The sequence below is a fragment of the Dromiciops gliroides genome, chromosome 2 (genome assembly GCF_019393635.1).
Source record: "Dromiciops gliroides isolate mDroGli1 chromosome 2, mDroGli1.pri, whole genome shotgun sequence".
Lineage (NCBI taxonomy): Eukaryota > Metazoa > Chordata > Mammalia > Microbiotheria > Microbiotheriidae > Dromiciops > Dromiciops gliroides.
The window spans coordinates 530,159,685-530,179,036 of record NC_057862.1 but is presented as its reverse complement, the minus strand read 5'-3'; the positions used below and the strand labels follow the sequence as shown (position 1 = coordinate 530,179,036).

The 19,352-nt window shown below is 43.9% G+C and overlaps 1 protein-coding gene across 1 annotated transcript in view; it reads right to left on the bottom strand.

Annotated features, from left to right (window-relative positions):
• ERLIN2 (ER lipid raft associated 2) overlaps nt 1-18,322 on the bottom strand; it is a 29,428-nt gene extending 11,106 nt beyond the window's left edge. The window contains exons 1-6 of the mRNA XM_043984403.1: nt 18,239-18,322; nt 14,607-14,728; nt 12,529-12,610; nt 11,363-11,409; nt 8,776-8,837; nt 8,473-8,598 (exon numbers count right to left, since the gene is read on the bottom strand). Coding sequence (XP_043840338.1) covers nt 8,473-8,598; nt 8,776-8,837; nt 11,363-11,409; nt 12,529-12,610; nt 14,607-14,713 — 424 coding nt within the window. The 5' untranslated portion in view covers nt 14,714-14,728; nt 18,239-18,322. The remainder of the gene's footprint in view (nt 1-8,472; nt 8,599-8,775; nt 8,838-11,362; nt 11,410-12,528; nt 12,611-14,606; nt 14,729-18,238) is intronic.
• Nucleotides 18,323-19,352: the final 1,030 nt, after the last annotated feature.

Here is a 19,352-nt window from a genome sequence, read left to right as displayed (position 1 = left end):
TGGTTCTGTCCTTTGGGATCAAATCCTGGCTCCAGCTGTTACTAGCCATTTGCCCAGGGTGAATCACTCTTATTTCCTGAGTCCATTTCCTCACCTGCAAGATAAGGACAATGATGTTTGCCCAATCGATCCCAGAGGGTTCTTGAGAGCAAAACACTTTGGAAAACTGGAAAAGGTACTACACTACATCAATATAAGTTATTTCAGAAACATTCACAAAAGGAAGAAACTGGAAGAGCCTGTCCAAACAACCCAGACTTTGAGGCAAGGCATTTTGGTTTTTTAATGCCACAAGATAAGCTGCTTTTTACAGTAAGGGTAGCTTAACTCCAAAGGCACAGTAGACAGAGAGCTTGGAATCAGGAAGACCTGAGTTCAAATCTGGCCTCAGACACTTACTAGCTGTATGACCCTGGGCGAGTCACTTAACCCTGTTTGCTTCAGTTTCCTCATCTGAAAAATGAACTGGAGAAGGAAATGGCTAAACCACTCTGGTATCTTTGCCAAGAATATCCCAAATGGGGTCACAAAGAGTTGGACATGACTGAAATAACTCAACAACAACAACAAACCCCAAGTGCACCTTAAATGGAGGTCTGGCTTAGAATAAATAAAAATGAGAACTGTAGCTATTTATCTGGATTTGAGAAGCAATTCTTGGAGAAGTGACAGCACAGCCATCTTCAGCTGGTGACACACAAAGCAGGAGAGTGAGCCAAAAGGCCAAAGGAGGAAGAATCAGTGGGGGAATGAGCAAGAAAACCTTTCAGCAGGACGTACGAGACTCAACATGGCTGTGAAATGTCTAGAAGGAAAACAAAGGCTCTGGCTTCCAGGAAAGCCCTAAGGAAGACTGTTTCCACTGGAATCTTCATCAAGCAGCACAGGGGGAACATTAAAATTTATAGCTCTGAAAATGATCCCAACTCATTGGGTTGGTTATTTGCTTTGGTCCCTGTTCTCTCGTCTGGAATTCACATGTGAGCTGTCGTTCAGAAAGGAGTGTAGGAAACAGCTGTAATCAGTTTCCTGCACCTGCTTCCAGATGTGGTCATGAAGAACCAGCACCAAGGATTGTTTTCTATAGCCTGGACCCTTTCCATATGGTTTTATGGTCCCCCTCAACCTTCCACTTGAATGACCCTCACCCAGACTGCAGGAGGAAGCAGAGAAAGAAGTTTTTTCAACAAAACCAAGTTCATAGAAACGATTCACAAGAATCCACTTTAGTGTTTTGTCTATTTTATATCTGAAACCGGGATGCCCTCTACAATGCCTGAGCCAAGTGAGCATCCTGCCTCTGCTTTTAGAATTCTAGTTGACAAGGAACCTACTACCTCCCAAGGATGCTCATTTCATTTAAGACCCAATTGTTACCATGTACACAGTCCAATGCCCAGGGCATATACAAAGTCTTTCTTGTACTGAGCTGAAACCTGCCTCTCTTCAACTTTACCCATTGATCTAAGTTCTGTCCTCTGGGGTCCAACTGAAGAAATAGAATTCCTCTTCCAGGACGGACCTCCATATATCTGAAGATGGCAATCACCCGCTTCCACTGCCTCCTCCCTCCAGGCTGAAAGCAGGCAGTTCTGAAGATCTTAAGGTCATGGGGCTTTGAGTTCTCTCATCATCCTGATCGACCTCTGGCTAAATCCACCTTGTTTCTTCTAAAATGTGGTACCCACAACGGAAAACCTGTACGCCAGATGTGGTCTGACTAGAGCAGGGTACAATATGAGCATCACCTCCCTTGTTTGGGATATCACATTTCTATTAAAGAGGTAGTATGGAAGACTAGAGAAAAATCTGGTCTTGGAGTCAGGCAGCCCTGGGTTCAAGACCAGCCTCTAAAACAGACTTGGGTATGAATCATGAGAAAATCAATTAAATTCTCAGGGCCCTTAGGAAAATCATTAATAGAATAAGTTATCAAAGCGATCTTCCTAAAGCACAGGGCTGACCGTGTTACTTGACCCTACTCAATAAACTTCAGCGACTCATTATTGACTTGAGGATCACATATAAAATGCTGTTTCTTTTAAAGCCCTTTACAACCTACCCTTCTCTACCTTTCTAATCCTCTTTTTGGGGGGGGAGGGGGAAGCAGAGCAATGAGGGTTAAGTGCCTTGCCCAGGGTCACACAGCTAGTAAGTATCAAGTGTCTGAGGCCGGTGCTTTATCCACTGTGCAACTGAGCTGCCCCCCTTTCTAATCTTTTTAAACTGTGTTTCCTCTGTGTACTCTTTAATCCAGCAATGCTGTTCCTCTTTCTATTTTTGCTATCTCCCATCTCCATGTGTTTTCACTTCACAGGCTATCCCTCATGCCTGGGACTCTCCTTCCTCACCTCTGCCTCCTGGTTCCTCTAAGACTTAGCTCAACCTTGTCTTCTGCAGAAGGCCTTTGCTGGTCCCTTCCTTCCACTGCTAGGACCTTCCCTCCGAGATCACACTCGCCTTATCTCTCTCTCTCTCTCTCTCTCACACACACACACACACACACACACACACACACACACACACACACACACACATACACACACACACTTTGTATGTACGATTTTTGCATGTTGTCTCCCCCAATTGAGAAATGGTCAAAGGACATGAACAGGCAATTTTCAGATGAAGAAATCAAAACTATCTATTGCCATATGAAAAAATGCTCTAAATCACTACTGATTAGAGAAATGCACATTAAAACATCTCTGAGGTACCACCTCACACCTATGAGATTGGCTAATATGACGAAAAAGGAAAATAATAAATGTTGGAGAAACTGTGGAAAAATTGGAACACTAATGCATTGTTGGAGCTGTGAACTGATCCAACTATTCTGGAGAGCAATTTGGAACTATGCCCAAAGGGCTATAAAACTATACATACCCTTTAACCCAGTGATACCACTATTAGGCCTGTATTCCAAAGAGATCACAAAAAAGAGAAAAGGACCCACATGTACAAAAATACAGTTGCTCTTTTTGTGGTGGTAAAGAATTGGAAATTGAAGGGATGCCTATCAATTAGGGAATGGCTGAACAAGTTGTGATATATGAATGTAATGGAATGCTATTGTGCTATAAGAAATGATGAGCAGGCAGATTTCAGAAAAACCTGGAAAGACTTACATGAACTGGTATATAGTGAAGAGAGCAGAACCAGGAGAACATTGTACACAGTATCATCAACATTCTGTGATGATCACCTGTGATAGACTTAACTCTTCTCAACAATACAATGATCCAAGATCATTCCAAAGGATGCATGATAGAAAATGCTCTCCACATCCAGAAAAAAGAACTTTGGAGTCTAGATGCAGGTTAAACCATGCTGCTTCTACTTTTGTTTTTTGAGGATTTTCCCTTGTGTTCTGATTCTTCTTTCACAACATGACTAATGCAGAAATATGTTTAATGTGATCATACATATATAACCTATATTAGATTGCTTGCTATCTTGGGGAGGGAGAAAAATTTGGAACTAAAAATCTTATAGAAACAAATGTTGAGAACTACCTCTACATGTAACTGGAAAATAATAAAATGCTTTTATGATTAAAAAAAAAAAGAGTGTAAGCTCCTTGAGGGCAAAGACCAGTATTTTTGCCTTTCTTTTTAGCCCCACTACTTAGCAAGGGGCCTGGCACCAAGTAAAACATAAGTGAGTATTTATTCATAAATACTTGTTGGATGACTGACTAAATTCGAGATGAGTTTCTGACCTGTGTTGGATGGAGAGTATCTCCACATTGGCAGTCCCCCACACTGAAGAAGTCACAGGTTTGGACAAAAAAATCTAAGTACACAAAGCCTAAAACTGCATTAGCTTTGTTGGCTCCCCCATTCATAGTATAATGACTCATACTGAATGTGCAGACCCTCAGATCCTTTTCACATGAACTTCTGTCTAGTCACTTCTCATTCCATCTATACCTTTGCAATTGGTTAGCCAGGCAGTATGATATGACAGAAAGGCCCTGGCTTTGGAGTCAGAGGTACTGGGTTCAAACCCTGCCTCCGATGCTTACTTCACTGTGTAACCTTGCTTAAATCATTGAATCCCACTGGCTTCATTTCCTCATGTGTAACATGAGAAGTATGGACTATATCCCTAAAATTATTTTAATCTAAGTGTAAGATTTTGCATTAATTCTTATCATATTTCATCTTAATAGATTTGGTCAATCATTCCAGCCCATCAAGAATTTTTTGGATCTTGAAGCCTGTCATTCTGGAGGGTTGTGCTAGTAAATGTTTAACAATTGGCAGGGGTGGAGGGAATTGGAAAGTATCTATGACACTTTTAAGTTTAATTTGCATTATCAGATTTTCTCCATTGCTTTCTTAAGTCTAGACAATCAACAAAACAATAAAGGGCTGATTTATAGTCTTACTGTTTCCTTTCTTTAAAAAAAAAAATTGAAGGGCCAGCAATTGGGGTTAAGTGACTTTCCCAGAGTCACACGGCTAGTAAATGTCTGAGGCCAAATTTGAACTCAGGCCCTCCTGATTACAGGGCCAGTGCTCTATCCACTGCTCCACCTCGATGCCCAAGCCTTACTGCTTCCTAAGATGTAAATGTGCATATTGAAAATTTAACAATTAGCTCTTTCTCAAGGTGTCATAAGGTAGCTCCAGCCCACCCTTGTCTTTAACCTTTTTCCCAAGTCATGATTCTGGAGTGCAAAATTTGAGGTTACAATATTAAAGGAATAGCTTATAATACTTAATAAAGAGAAAGTAGTGATTAAATTTTTTTTAAATATGGAAATATATTTTGCATGACTTCACACATATAATTGATAGCCTATTGCTTGCCTTCTCAATGAATGGCAGAGGAAAGGGAGGGAGGGAGGGGATTTGGAAGTTATAATTTGAAAAAAGACACAATGTTAAAAATAAGAGGAAGTGGTGATTACTACAAGTCAGAATTCAAGCCAGACTTTCCTTTTCTGATAAGGAAAAACCCCACAGACACAGTGTACCAGGATTTAAAACTATCTAACAGAGTCTTTCATGATATCCTTGTGTAAAAGATGTAGATATGTGACCTGGAACTTAACCAAGTTAGATGCATTTAGAACTGGTTGAATGAGCAAGGTCATAGAGTGGTGCTTAATGGATAAACTGTTAATTCACAGGGAGGGCGCTCATAGAATTCAACATGATCCTATCTTTGGCACCATGGCATTCAACTTTTTTGTCAATGACTATATGGCATTGCTTATAAAACCTGCTGATGACATTAAATGGATGGGGATAGTTAGTTCACTGGTGATCACAAAAGATCTCACTAGGCTAAAATGATGAGCTGAATTGAATTAGATGGCATTCAGTTATAGGTTATAGGTAAAATTCTATGCTTGTTTGAAAGACCGCCACCTGCACAAGTGCAGGGTACATGTGGCTAGACAACAATCCCTGTGAAAACAAGCTAGCAGATTTAGTGGGCTGAAAATGCTACATGAAACAACAGTGAGAAATGGTAAGCAACCCTCTTCTCCATGCTTCCTGATAGTCCTCATGTAGCCTGCCCTGGACAGAGTACTACTGAAGTACTGGGTTCAGTTTTGGGTACTGTATTTGATAAAGAACATTAACCAACTGGGATCTGTCCAGAGGTGACTCATTGAATGGTGAAGAGACTTGACGTAATTGACAGGAAAACTTCCTGGAGGAACTGTGGGTATTTCGCTTAGAGGAGAGGAGATTTGGGAGCCCAGGATCACTCTCACTAAGGAACTGAAGGAATGTCTTCTGGAAAAGGCAAGGTTAAGAGGATGGGAGTTGCAAAAAAGTACATTTGGGCTCAATAAAAGGATGAAGTTCCTAATAATTAAAGTTGTTCAAAAGAATGGGGTGTCTCAGGAGTCTATCAATTTCCTGTTACTGGGGGCTTGGGGAAAGCTGGATGACCCTCCTTAGGGACTGTGGGGGGAAATTCCTACTCGGATAAGTGTTGGGCTAGAGCAGTGATGTCACACTCAAATAGAAACAGATCCCTGGAGCTACATATTGACTTAGGAAACTACAAATTAATGTTATCTAGATTGTATTGTATTTTTATTTATTCTGTTAAACATTTGTTAAGTATTTCATTCTGGTTTGGGCCCACACAGAGCTGCAGGAAAATTTGACTAGACAACCTCTGTAGTCCCTTTAAACCAAAGGATCTTAAGCATTTTTGTGTTCTAGACTTCTCATAATAATGCTTTGATGCCTATATTTATAATGGAAGGAAATGCTAGGTTTCCGTTAGAAGTTAGAGAAAACAAATGCAATTTCCCCCCCCCCCCCATTCCAATTCACAAATCCCCTGAAATCAATCCATAGAGCCCTTAGAGGTCCAGAAACTTCAGATGAAGAACCTCTGTTTTAAACCCTGAGAGTCTATGGAATATTTCAAATATTTATTCTTAATGTCACTAAATAAATGTCTCTATATCTTATGTCATATATATATGTGTATGTGTGCGTATGTATGTGTGTATATATGCATGTAGATTTCTCAGAATCTACCCTGATTACTGAGATCTAAACATCATATCAACATGTTCATGATACATAAGTATCATAAGACTGCCTAGCCCTTTTGAATGATTTAAGATACTATTTATTCCCATCAACAGATAATTACCGCTCTTAATGGTGCACTGCATATGAGATAGCAGCAGGTGCAGGGGGCCAGGTACTGCTTGTCAGATCTCATCTGTCCTCTTATGTATGAGTCTAATCAGCAAAGTCTCTGCTAAAGTTTTCCTCTGATGAGTCACCCTGGGGCAGGGTGTCCCTGGGTTCTTCAGTGTGCCCTGGCAGGCTCCACCAAAACCTCAAAGGTTTGAAGTAAGGACCCGTTCAACAATATTGTGGGACCAAGCTAGTTAAGTGTGAAGAGCCTTCTTCACCACTGGAAGGCTAGCTGCTCAATGACAAAAAGGTCCCATGGCCACCAAAATATTAACAGCAGCAGTGTTTGTAGTTACAAAAAATTAGAAGCAAAGTAAATGTTCAACAGCTAGGGAATGGCTAAACAAATGATGGTACATGGATGTCTGGAATATTACTGCACTGTAAGACACAAGGAATATAATGAATATAGAAGTTTACCAAACAAGTTCATGATATGAACTCATATAAAGTGAAATATATAGAGAAAACAATAGACACAATGACTTACAACAATGTAAATGGAAATAACAACCAAAAGACAACACAGAATGCTGAGAAATGATAAAGACAAGCTTGGAGTCAAAGAAGAAAGATAACCATAACCTCCCCCCTCCTTTCTTTGTGGAGGTGGTGGGGTTAGCTGGGGTGTGAAAATAACACTGGATTCAGATGATAGATATTCTGGTCGGCTTGCTGAACTTTTCTCTGTTACTTACTGTTCTAAAATATGCCTCTCTGAGGTGGGATATATGGGGAAATGTTAAGTGATATTTAAAAAAAGATAGCAATAAACAAACAAAAAACAAGCTTCCAGGTGATAACCATTTTTTGGCCAAAGAAACTCATGAAAACCACCTACTTGGGGTGTAGGGAAGACGGGCTCTGTCTCAGTGGACACAGCAATGAAATTAAGAATCCTTTAAATATCAGCAAAAAGGCCATGAGAGGAAGGGGAAAAAACAACATACCAGCCTAAGAACTGATCACTCAAGCTTGGGAAAAGACAGAGCCATTGCATCTCTTTTAGTTCTGCCCCACTAAAGCCTGTAAGATGCAATGCTCTTGCAATCCTGGTCTTAAATGACTCTGGTTGTGAGGCTTCTACCACTGACTGGGAGGTTTCATCACTTCTCTCGAGGGCATCACTATCTTGCACCAATGGCCTATTTGCAGGCTGTGCAACACCCTTGTGAGTTATTTTACCAACATCAACACGATCTGCAGAAACCTATCAGCAGTAAGGGAAGAAGATGAACAGGACCCCAAATCTCCAAAATAACAATGCCCTGAGTCAAGTATTTCCTTCCACTACAGTTGAAGTCAGGGTACATTCCCTGAAGCAAGCCAAAAAAGGCAAGCTTTTGCTGATTAGAAACTTTTAAAAGTCAATGGGGAAAAACACCCCCCTGCCCCCAATTTATTAAGTTTCTTGAGCAGGACACTGTACTAGGTGTTAAGAAGGCACTGAGCCTAGAGATGAGATGGCTCCTGGCCTCACGGAGCTTCTAAGCCAGGAAGAAAAGGATCACTGTTCTGTTCTGTTCTACCCTGGACAGAGGCAGGCAATCTCACTCCCATTCTTATCTCTAAGGGCATTTCTGCTACTCCAGAAATCTTCTTGTGGTCCAAAACAATCCCCAGGAACCCCACTTTGTGACCAGGACCCAAGCAATGGCTGTTCTCACTTTCCCCACCCTGTGTATACACTCTCAACCTGGGCATATATACTCACAGCTCTGAATCAGGAACTGAGAAGCAGAAGTAGGATAGTAAAAAGAGGAAGCATCTTCAAGGAGACTCTTACCAAAAAGTTCAATGTAGACCTCTTGGAGGGTGTGTACACTGCAGAACTGGTTCAGCTCATGATGGATCTTGTTGAAGATGAGGGCCTTGTCATAGTCGGCAGTATAGTTCTTTACTATGTCATACACTGAAGGGGGGAAGGAAAGATGGCAGAGTTGTAAAGGGCTGGGTCACAGAAGACATGTCTATCCATAGAGACCAGGAAATGGTCCTGGCATGCGAGGGTTGTGAGAGCCAGAAGAATCCCACCCTCAGCAGAACTGGCTAGGTTTTCCTGGAGAGCATGACTATAGGAAGAACTCACCAGCATTTGGTATCAGGAAGTTCACCACCTCAATTCTGTCGAAGTAAATCATCACGCCACCACTGTTGGAAGGAGAAAGGACACAGGTGTCACAGAGAGACTTGAGGATTTAAGAAAATTGCCTGAGATGTGGCACACACTAAGTGACTTGGCAGTGGAGGAAAAGAAAAAAAAATCTAACAAAGACATCAGGGGGAATGAGGTAGAAGCAATTTCTGAATTGTGTATACCAAAATGCCTTGTCATCTCTGAGCTTCCAAATAAAGTGTTCCTCTAAGCTTATGATAAAAGAAAACACCTTAATACTGAAAAAGTGTTAGCTGACACTGTGTAATAAAAGCAACCACAACAAGTACTCATATCCGATGGTGCTTTAAAGTTTCTATAATTTACAGATCAGGAAACTGAGGATCATGAGAAGTGAACTGACATACTTGGCGTTACACAGTTATTTGGGCTGGAGGCAGTATTTGAGCCTTAGTCTCGACTCCAAGTCCAGTGCCCTTCACCCTACATGATGCCACCTCTGCCTTGGCAGAGAAACCTTAAGGCAATGTGGAAAAGGTAATCTGATGGTCACCTTTGGGAGTTGGGAATTGGGGGGCATATGTTCCTGGGCTAGAAGTACCTTTTTTTGTTTATTTTTTCTTATTTAGAATTTTATTTTTTTTCCCAAATTACTTGTAAAAACATATTTTTACATCGATTTTTAAAATTTTGTGTTCCAAATTCTTTTCCTCCCTCCCTCCCTACCTCTTCCCCCTCAACAACTCAAGCAATTCAGTATTATACATGTGTAGTCATGCAAAACATTTCCACATTAGTCAGGTTGTGAAAGAAAACAGACAAAAAAGACTTTAGAAAAAGGAGCTAACAAAAAAATTATGCATCCATCTGTATTCAGACACCATCATGGGGAAAAAAACAACAAAAACAACCCTCCCCCGCCCCAATTTATTAAGTTCCTTGAGCATTTTCCCTAAATCCTTCAGAGTTGTAGCAGCACCTTTTCGCTAAAACAACTAGCACCCAATTCTTTCCAGAAAAAAAGAAGGTAAGTAAGCCCTAGCAGCCAGACTGCTCCCAGAAAGTGACAATCCCAATGGCAACTTCAGAAATATAGCCTTACATTCAGTGTAAGGCTTGTCATTAAGTGCAGAGGAAGAAGGCATGAGTAAGGCTGGGGGCAAGACTAAAGCTATATTGTTCTAAATACTAAACTTGAGCAAAGACAGAGGACTAATGTGTGGAGAGGAGTCAGCTCAGCATGAACAGCTACTTCTCTTTCCCGTGCTCCAGTCTCACATCTCAAAAATGGATGTCCTGCAGCCACCTCCCACTTGACATATCCAAAACAAGTTACCTTTCTCTCCATATTTCACCCCCTTTCCCTCCCGAACTTCCCAATTTTTATCAGGGGCACCTTCCATTTACCCAAGTTTGCGACCTCACTTTTACTCCTCCTCTTCTCTTGTTCTATCTACCTAATGTATCATATCCAATCAGTAGGAAATCTCATGATTTCTATCTCTACAACTCAGCCGGATGAGTGAGCAGGCCCCCTCATTGACTCCCCACACAGCTGTCAAAGACTCTTCCTCCAGCACTGATCTGAACATGTCATTCCTCTTCTCACTAAGGTCCCAATGGCTCCCTACTGCCTCTAAAATAAGCTATAAAAACCTGTCTGGCTTCTATAGCCCTTTGCTAGCTGCCCCAAGCTACCTTTCTAATGTGGTTCTTTGAACTTGGGAGTCTGGCCAGACTCACCTTGCAGCTGTCCCTCTCATAGGATACCTCATCTCCCATCGTTGAACCCTTGGCTGGCTGGAGACCATCTCAGTCCTTATTTCTGCATCTTAGAATCCTCTATTTCCTTCAGAACTCAGACCAAAAGCCACCCTCTACACGAAGCATTTCCTGATGTCCCCAGCCACCAGAGTCCTCTCCTCAAGTTGACCTTGGATATCTATTTTGTATACATTTATGTACATTTCTCCCCCACGAGAAAGAAGTATGTCCCTTGACATGCAGGATTATTTGGTTTCTGTGTACCCCTGGTATCTAGCATAGGGCCTGGCACAGAGCACGCAAAGGCTTATTTAATAAATGACTACTGATTGACTGATACATAATTAATTTCTTTCTTTCTTTCTTTTTTTTGCAGGGCAATGAGGGTTAAGTGACCTGCCCAAGGTCACACAGCTAGTAAGTGTCAAGTGTCTGAGGCTGGATTTGAACTCAGGTCCTCCGGAATCCAGGGCTAGTGCTCCACCTAGCTGTCCCAAGCTATTATTATGATTATGATGATGATGATGCTGCTGCAGCTGCTGCAACTGCTGCTTTTGGAGCTCCTGCAGTGGCAAACATATGGCTGAACACACAACCAGGATTCTGAAAGGGATTTGTTGACTTATCCATTATTTATTGCAGCAAGGAAACCAAGCAAGGTAAGCAAGCAGGGCAAAGTGCAGGGAGATAAGAGGAGGAAAAGAGTCATAAAGGAATTAAAAAAAGACAAACCACTACCACTAAAAACCTGTTCTTTCACTTCTTGGGGCCCCAGGGTTCACTCTTGGCTCCTCACCTCGTTCCACAAGGCACGTTCTTCACCTCATCTGTCTGGAGGGTGGTCTGCAGAGAGAAAACAGAAAAGGTTTTAACGGGAGGGGGGAGCCAAGAGCACTGCTTTGTCACCTCAAACATCTTATCCTGAGACAATTCTCTACATCTGTAAGTCAGCAGTGAGACTGGCGGGCCCTCCCCTATTGGGTCAGTGATATAAAGGGCCTTTGACCCCACAGGAAGAAAAGCACCCTATGAATGACCTTTTAGAACCCTACTGGACACGGCCATGGGCACTCCAAGGGGAAACCCCAAGAAGGCCATTCAGGGCATTTCCCCCACTCATTTTCATTCTCCTTTCCTGAAGAACATTAAGTTGGGAGTCAAGAGACCTAGGTTGGAGTCCCAACTCTGCTAATTCAGTGTGACTTTGGGCAAGGGGCTTCCTCCCTCTAGGTCTCAGTCCTCCAGTTCCCTCTTCTGGAAGGTCTTTTGCAGCTCCAACATTCTGTGACTCTGGGACACGCCCATGGAATGAGGGGGGGTCCCTTCAGGGGAAGCCATTTTGATCTAGTCCAGCCTCATCATATCATAGTGAGCTACCCAACCCCCACCCCCTTTTATCTAACCTTATCTCTAACTCCATTTTGTATCACATTGACTGCATTGTACCAAGAGGAGAAAAACCATGCAGGGGATGCTTGGGAAAGCTGGTCTAGTTATTTAGTCCATGGAGCCTCCAGGACCTTGTGAGCACAGGAGCACCTCTGCAAAGCTGAATCCTAATTAAGCAATACTCATCTCAGACTTTTCTCTACTGAGGTTTGCCTGAAGGTAAAGAGTAAGTCCCCCTTTTTAACTTTCACTTCCCATTTTTTGTCTGGCTTACTTTGCTGTGAAATAAGAAACCTCAGCTTAGGATATCCCAGAAGATGGAGGCCATGGAGATGTCTCTAAACTGACAGACCAGGAAGAAGAGACAGGCCAGGGCCAGGAGGCCCAAGTAGCAACTGTTAGAGCCAGAGAAGATTCCAGGTGAATGTCTACAAGATTCTTGTATTTCTTGGATATCAAAGTCCCATGAGTTAGTTTTCAAAGAGGTATTTTTTCCCACCCAACGACAAGAAAAAAAAAATCCCCCAACATAGTCACCCAAATGCAAGCATCACAACAGATGCACCAAAGTACCTGCACAGACTTATACGACGTGATGAAAGGAAGCATGAGATGGAAACCAGGGCCACTGGTGGAGGTCAACAGAGCACCACCTCTGCAGGAAAGGAAGAGAGAGAGAGGCAGGCTGGGTTAAAGCCAAAGGCTCCCAAAAGGAGCCCGAGAACTTGGAACAACCACAGACACCGAACACACAAACTTTCTACAGAGTGCCATAAGCCTTCTTCTTGGCAACTCTGCCTCCTCTGGTCTTTCTTTTCCCCTGCTGTCCCTTCAAGCCAATCCTTATGTATTAGGCAGTGTCGATATTCTTAATGGCCGGTCTCAAACTGACGAGTGAGCCGTGCCTCTGTTAGGAATGAAGTGGGCACACATGCTATCTGTAATGAGGCACAAGCTGGGCTAAGAGTAGAAGCTGGTTTTGCTTTGCCACAAGTGGTACTCAATGGCGAGCCGGGAGGTGGTAATCCATTAGGGAGGCTGAAAGCAGGAATCCAGGTCAACACTTAATGATGCTGGGGAGGAGGGATGTGGCCAATCAAAAAAAGCCCATTTTCTATGTGGCTTTGTAATATAGTTGGGCTATTTCTTGGGTAATAGATTTACCTTCCCCATCTTGTGGTGCATAAATGGATATTAAAATCAGTTTCTTTCCCTTAATTTGATGGTGAAAGGAAGTGGAACAGGAGTATGTGGGGAAAGGGAAGCCAATGTAAACACTAAAAATCAGGTGTGGACTGTTGAATGGGATGCTGCTAAGCACTGCTCATTAAGTCCTCACTCTATGACTGATGGTACCTACAGCTCAGTTCACAAAAGGAAGGCTCAATAACAGGACTGCATTTTAACTCTGAAATCAAAGATTTTCTCCAAGGATCTGTGATTTTGTTAGGGCAGAAGCTCCCTCCTCTGACCCATGCCTTAGTGTAGGCAGAGGTTCTTTTCCTGGGAGCTTAAAAGAAATTGTTTTTGCTGACTGTGTCTCAATATAATTGACGTGCTATGTATTTGATTTTGTGCATTTAAAAACATGATTCTGAGAAGGGCTTTGAAGGCTTCACCAGCAAGGGGACTACTCCTTAGTAGATGGTTCTTGGGAGTGACTGTGGCTAGAAGCAAACAAACAAAAAAAGTCATCTGGCAGCAAACCTTCTGGTGATGAGCCTCTGGGCAAACATCCCAGCATCTGGCTGGTCCCATGAACAACAGACACAGCCCATCCCCAGACCATACTTCAAGCCCCCCCAGCACTGTAGGACCTTTCAGAGTTTGCAGTGAATGGTGTCCTTTCTGAGCCCCCACCATGAGGAGGCAGATCAAGATTAAATCATTTTGGATAACAGTGTTAAAAGTACAGACAATAGAATGGCTTAATTATTCCAAACAGGAAACCCCCAGAAAGTCTCCTCCATTAGGCACACACCTAATTTTTAAGAAGGGTCCCAAAGTCAATATTTTGATTAAATAAGGTGGGAAAACTGTCCTCTCCTTTGGCCATCAAGGGCAGGTGCCTCTGTTGACTTCTTCAGGGGCAACTTAGGAGCTTGCAAAGAAGCCTTTTAGGCCAAGTGAATGGAAAACTGACTTCTAGAACCGTTTTCAAACCTAGTGCTCTCTTCATTCTGCCTTGGAACCAGCACAGATGGAGAGAAAAGGCTTGGGTTCAAATCCCACTCCTGTGATACTGGGCGAGTTCTCCGATCCATAGCTACCTCATCTGCAAAATGGGAAGGCTACTTCTAGAGTCACCCACTCCACAGGCCTACCATGAGGAAATATCTCTGTTTGGATGTGAGCTATTACTATGACTAACACTGGCATCAGTAGTGTCACCTGAATGTGGCTATCTATAGTGTCTCCAAAGTTTTAGGGTGCAGGTTTAAGCTGTGAAAGCTCCATACTGCACTAAGAGTTCTGGGACACCCTGGATATATAAATAGATCTATCAGTAGTTGTTACTACAGAGCAGCGACCTAATAGAATGCTCCCGTCCCCCAGGCAAACCAACAAAACCAGAACGGAGCACTGGCTGCCCCGAGGGCAAAAAAAGTCAGGAATCTCCAAGAGCGGTAAGCCCTGCCCCTTCCTCTTACCTGTAGTACACCCCAATGTGCCCTTCTTCAATCTTGTGCACAGCTGAGAAGAGGGCTGCACAGAAGAAACTAGTCGCCACAGCCACCACTGCCCCTACTTGCGCCATTGGGAAGCTTTTACCCTAGAGAAGGGGTGTAGGGAAACAAACACATGATGGTTAGGACCCAGGAGAACAGCTACAACAGTATTTCACCACCGTGCATACCTTGCATCATGCATGACCGCCTATTTGGGGCTGTTCTAATTGTAATGTCTGTCAGTGGAACCAAAAACTAAATTGGCAACTACTCTCACCTGATTTAAGGGAATGGAGGGGAGCGGCTTAGAAAAGTCTAAGAGAAAATATTAAGAAGTCCACATCATCAAAAATACGAAGAAACATCAAGTAATAGAAGTCCATAAATGCAAAGTATCCGGGGAAGGAGTGGCTTTGCATAATAAAGACAAACAACCCCTTGAGCAAATTCAAGGAAAATAAAGATACCTCTTTTGCAAAGGGCTAGCTCCATCCTCTACACATTTTGCATTTGAATCTGTCTCTGGGAATCACCAGGGCAAATGCAGATTCCTTGGGCATGAGAAATCAAACGATCCCAGGATGGAAGTTTCTATTCTTGCTAAAACAGCCAGAACCCTGAGTTGTTTGACTTGAGCCTTCAGCCTCACTGACTAGATCTAGAGGGATCTAAACTATCACTTTATCTATATGCCACCCCTACTACAAAACCTATCCAGAGTCTTTATGTTTATTAGACTGCCTCCAATTCTCTTGCCCTTTACCTCAAAGTCTAGTCTTAAATGGCCCCTGAGGAGTGTCATTTAAGAATAGGCAGAAAGAAAACTCTTGAACATTTATCTCCTAAGAAGTCCAGAACTGTATTCCACAGGTCTCTAAAGTAGGGCAGGTGCCAGAGACAGCTATAATCCAAGGGAGAGCATAGAGCAGAATTCAGATTCATCCTTTTCTAGTAAGCTCTGGGGCCCCCAAACAAACACAGGATCTCAGGAGCTCCAGAGGACTCCAGAAGCATCTCTCCTACAATAATGACAAGTTATGATCCAGCCTCTATTTGAAGGATTGTAGTGAATGAGAATGCTCTCCTTCCCAAAGCAGCCCAACCCACTTTGATGGCAGGTATAACTGTTAAGAAGCTTTATCCTTGTATTGAGCAGAAACCTGCTGTCCTGTGACTTCTGCCCATGGCTTCTAGTTCTGTCCTCTGGGGCCAAGCAAAGTAAGTATAATCCTTCAAATACTAGAAAACAATGATCGTGTGCATCCTCCCCAAATTTCTCCTCTGGCTAAACACCGTCTGGTGCTTCAACTAGGATCTTCCTATGGCACAGTTTGAAGTGACATGTATTTGTCAAGGGGGAACAGGCCAGCTGCAAGTGCTGAGTGACCAAATTATACAGGATGTCAAATGAACAGGAGACTGTGGCTCTGTAATTCCAGCCAGAGCCACCCAATGCTAATTGCAGGCTATTTCAAAGGAAACTGTTATTTACTCTTTTCACATGCTAGGGTGATAGACAGTATGTGCACAGCAGGGTTTCCAGGGCAGGATTATCTAGAGTGCCTCCTCCTCTCTCCTTTCCCCCATTATTCATTTGGCCCTTAATAGGGTAGGGCTCTGTCACTTGGGAAAATGACAGAATCCACAGCACGGCTTTATACATGCTACTTGAATAACACTTTATAGCTGATTATTCCCCAAGGATATCTGTTCAGACAGGAAAGAGGGGCTCGAAAGTTGAGAGTCTGGCCTCGAATATCCAGCTGGACTTAGATATCAGAAAGCTTTAGAGCAGTTATTACCGCTTTTATTTTTTGGCAATGGCCTTTGTAACTCCCACAGGCCCTTAGCATCCAAGGAGATTTATCGCCAAGACCATTTTTCACATGATGGTGCTGTTTGAACAAAATACGTTCTTTCTGAGAGGGTACGCAAGCTATCAATGTGGCAGCCACCACTTAGAATTGCCAGGACTGTCCAGTTTTCCAACCAGGAAAGTATACTCTGAAAGAGGCCTTGAGGAAGAAATACCCTTTGTCCAACCATGTGTAATGATTTTTAATTTGGAAAATAGGGTCACTGTAACTATACTGGCAAGTGCTGAAGGAATAGTTTGGATATATTAGTCGACGGCTGGTGTGCTCCCTGCATTGGGTCCATATCAGCAAATTTTACCTTCTTGTCCCTACATCAAAAGGTGGACATGAGAATGGGTAAAGAAATAGGCAGCAAGTATCTTCAAGAGCTTTAGCTTAAACTTGCAAAAAAGCCAAGATTGAGGTCTTTTAATTCAACAGTCCCTATCTGGACTGGAACAGCCAGACCGGAACAGAGGTCGGAGTGTCTTATGGTTAAAGGTGGGGCTAAGCATTCTGGATTTGGAGCTACGAGTTCCAGGTTTGAATGCCGGCTCTTCAATTAAATATTAGGTGGCATTTAAATCGTGCTTTAATGTTGCAAAGAATTTTACATTAGCTAGTAACATAGTGCTTTAAGGTTTGCAAAGAACTTTATACTGGTTAGCATTTTTGTTTAGTTTACTCTTGGTTAGTGGGTTGTTTTTTTTTCAGGTTGTGTCTGACTCTTCGTGACCCCATTTGGGGTTTTCTTGCCAAAGATACTGGAGCGGTTTGCCATTTCCTTCTCCTTCTAATTTTACTAATGAGGAAATGGAGGCAAATAGAGTAAGTGACTTGCCCAGGATCACAGGGCTAGCTCTGAATTCAGGTCTTCCTGACTCCAGGCCAGGGTGTACTCTATCCACTGTGCCACCTAGCTGCCCTCCAGTTAACATAGCGCTTTAAGGTTTGCAAAGAACTTTACCCTAGCTAGCATTAATATAGTGCTTTTAGGCTTGCAAAGCATTTCACATCTCACTTTATCCTCACGACAGCCTTGGGAGGTAGGCGCTATTATCCCCGTTTCACAGGCGCAGTAACCAGGGTATAGAGAAGTGCCCGGGACACACAGCTCGTGTCTGCGGTACGAGCTGAACTCAGTGCGCCGAGTCCATCGCTCCTCCTGATTTATTTACTCCCTACGGCATCATCTCCAAGTCATTTCGCTTCCCTGGCCCTCAGTTTCGTCATCTATAAAACGGGGGAGAGGAGGAGGGTGACTTTTTACGGTCAAAAGTACGATGTTATGACTAATCCCTTTATGTCGCCCCTGAGACAAACGCTGCCCGGGTCGTTGGCCGCAACAGCCTGGACTCCGGAGTGGTCCTTCTACATACACCACGTCCCGGCGGAGGGTGGACCGGAGAATGTCGGGGGGCAGGAGGCACTTAGGAGCACCGAGTGTCGGGAGACAGAGGAGGGAAGGGGGCCCTGGAACACGGAGGTTCAGGAGTGGAAAGGGCTTCAGGGATCCTCGAGTCCAATCCCCCCCCCCCCTCCGTTTACAGCGAGGAAACTGAGGCCCAGAGACTTGCGGGAGGTGACAGAGGAGTCGGGAGGGGCCGGTGGACTTGCAGATCCCCGCCCCACAGGGTGGGAGCCCCATTTGGGAGGCGGGGGTCAGGAGAGGCCCCAGGAGAGAAGAAGCAGGAGGGGAGAGAGTTGGGGGAGCGGGACGGGGCGGCGTCTAAAGCTGTCCCTCCTGGCGCTCAGTACCTGTCCGAGCTCCCTCCCCGGGCAGCCGCTGCCACTCCGCTCGGCACAGCACGTTTCCTCCTTCCGGGTCCGTCGCCGGCGTGAAACGTCATCAGGAGCGCGGGGGGCAGAATTCTGTGTCTCCTTTTCTCCCTAAGCCTTCCTTCCCTGCCCCGCCCCCCACCGGACTTCTGCAGCCGGCAGCAGTCACCGGCCCCTATCGGCCACGAGGGGGCGTCCGCCCCTCGGCTCCACCAGTCTCCGCGAGGGGCGGAGCGGGGGCTGGGAGGGGAGGGAGGAGAGGAGACCCTGAGGAATGAATGGATGGAATCTTATTGGAGTGGGTGGGGGGGGGGAAAAATTATCCTGGAAAGTTGTGAAGATGGGGGAAAAGGAGGAGGATGGCCCTAGCCCAGGGTGCAGGGATCAAGTCTCCCCAATCACAGACAGGGAAACCGAGGTCTCAGGCTCTCTCTAAAATAGAAATCATCCGACCCCTTCATTTTACGGAGAGAAGAAAAGCAGGCAAGGCATGGGAAGCGTTACGTCGATTGGATTGGAGAGGCAGCTCGAGCCCTATTGGGTTCGTAGTATTTAGAACTGGGAGGGACATTGGAGACCATTTTATAGATAAGGAAACAGGCTCAGAGAGATTATGACTTGCCCAGGGTTACAAACTAAGGTACAGACAGTGCCTGGCACAAAGCAAGATCTCCATAAATGTCTGTTGAATTGGGGGGAGGGGGAGGAGAATCCACAAAGAAAGTTGTAGAAGCAGGATCCTTCCTTCTGACTTCAAATCCAATGCTCTTTCTATTATACATACCTGCTGTAGAATGGAAAGAGAGGGCAATCAATCTATGATGTTCTGAGAGGACAAACTATTGCCTCTTAAGGTCGCGTCTTTAAGATTTCTTTAGGGTCCTTCCAATGGTTTGTCTCTAGGAATTCAGAATGCAGAATGACAAAAGTCATTCAATTAGGCTGCGGTTCATTTTACAAGGATTCTTCCCTTTTCAACGTTAGTCTTTTGACTAGCATCCCCGGCCAATGGTTCTGAAGGACGAAAATGTGCAGGTCCCATATTGGGTAGATTGTTCCACCAATAGTGACCTGTCACCATAGAAAGGGCACT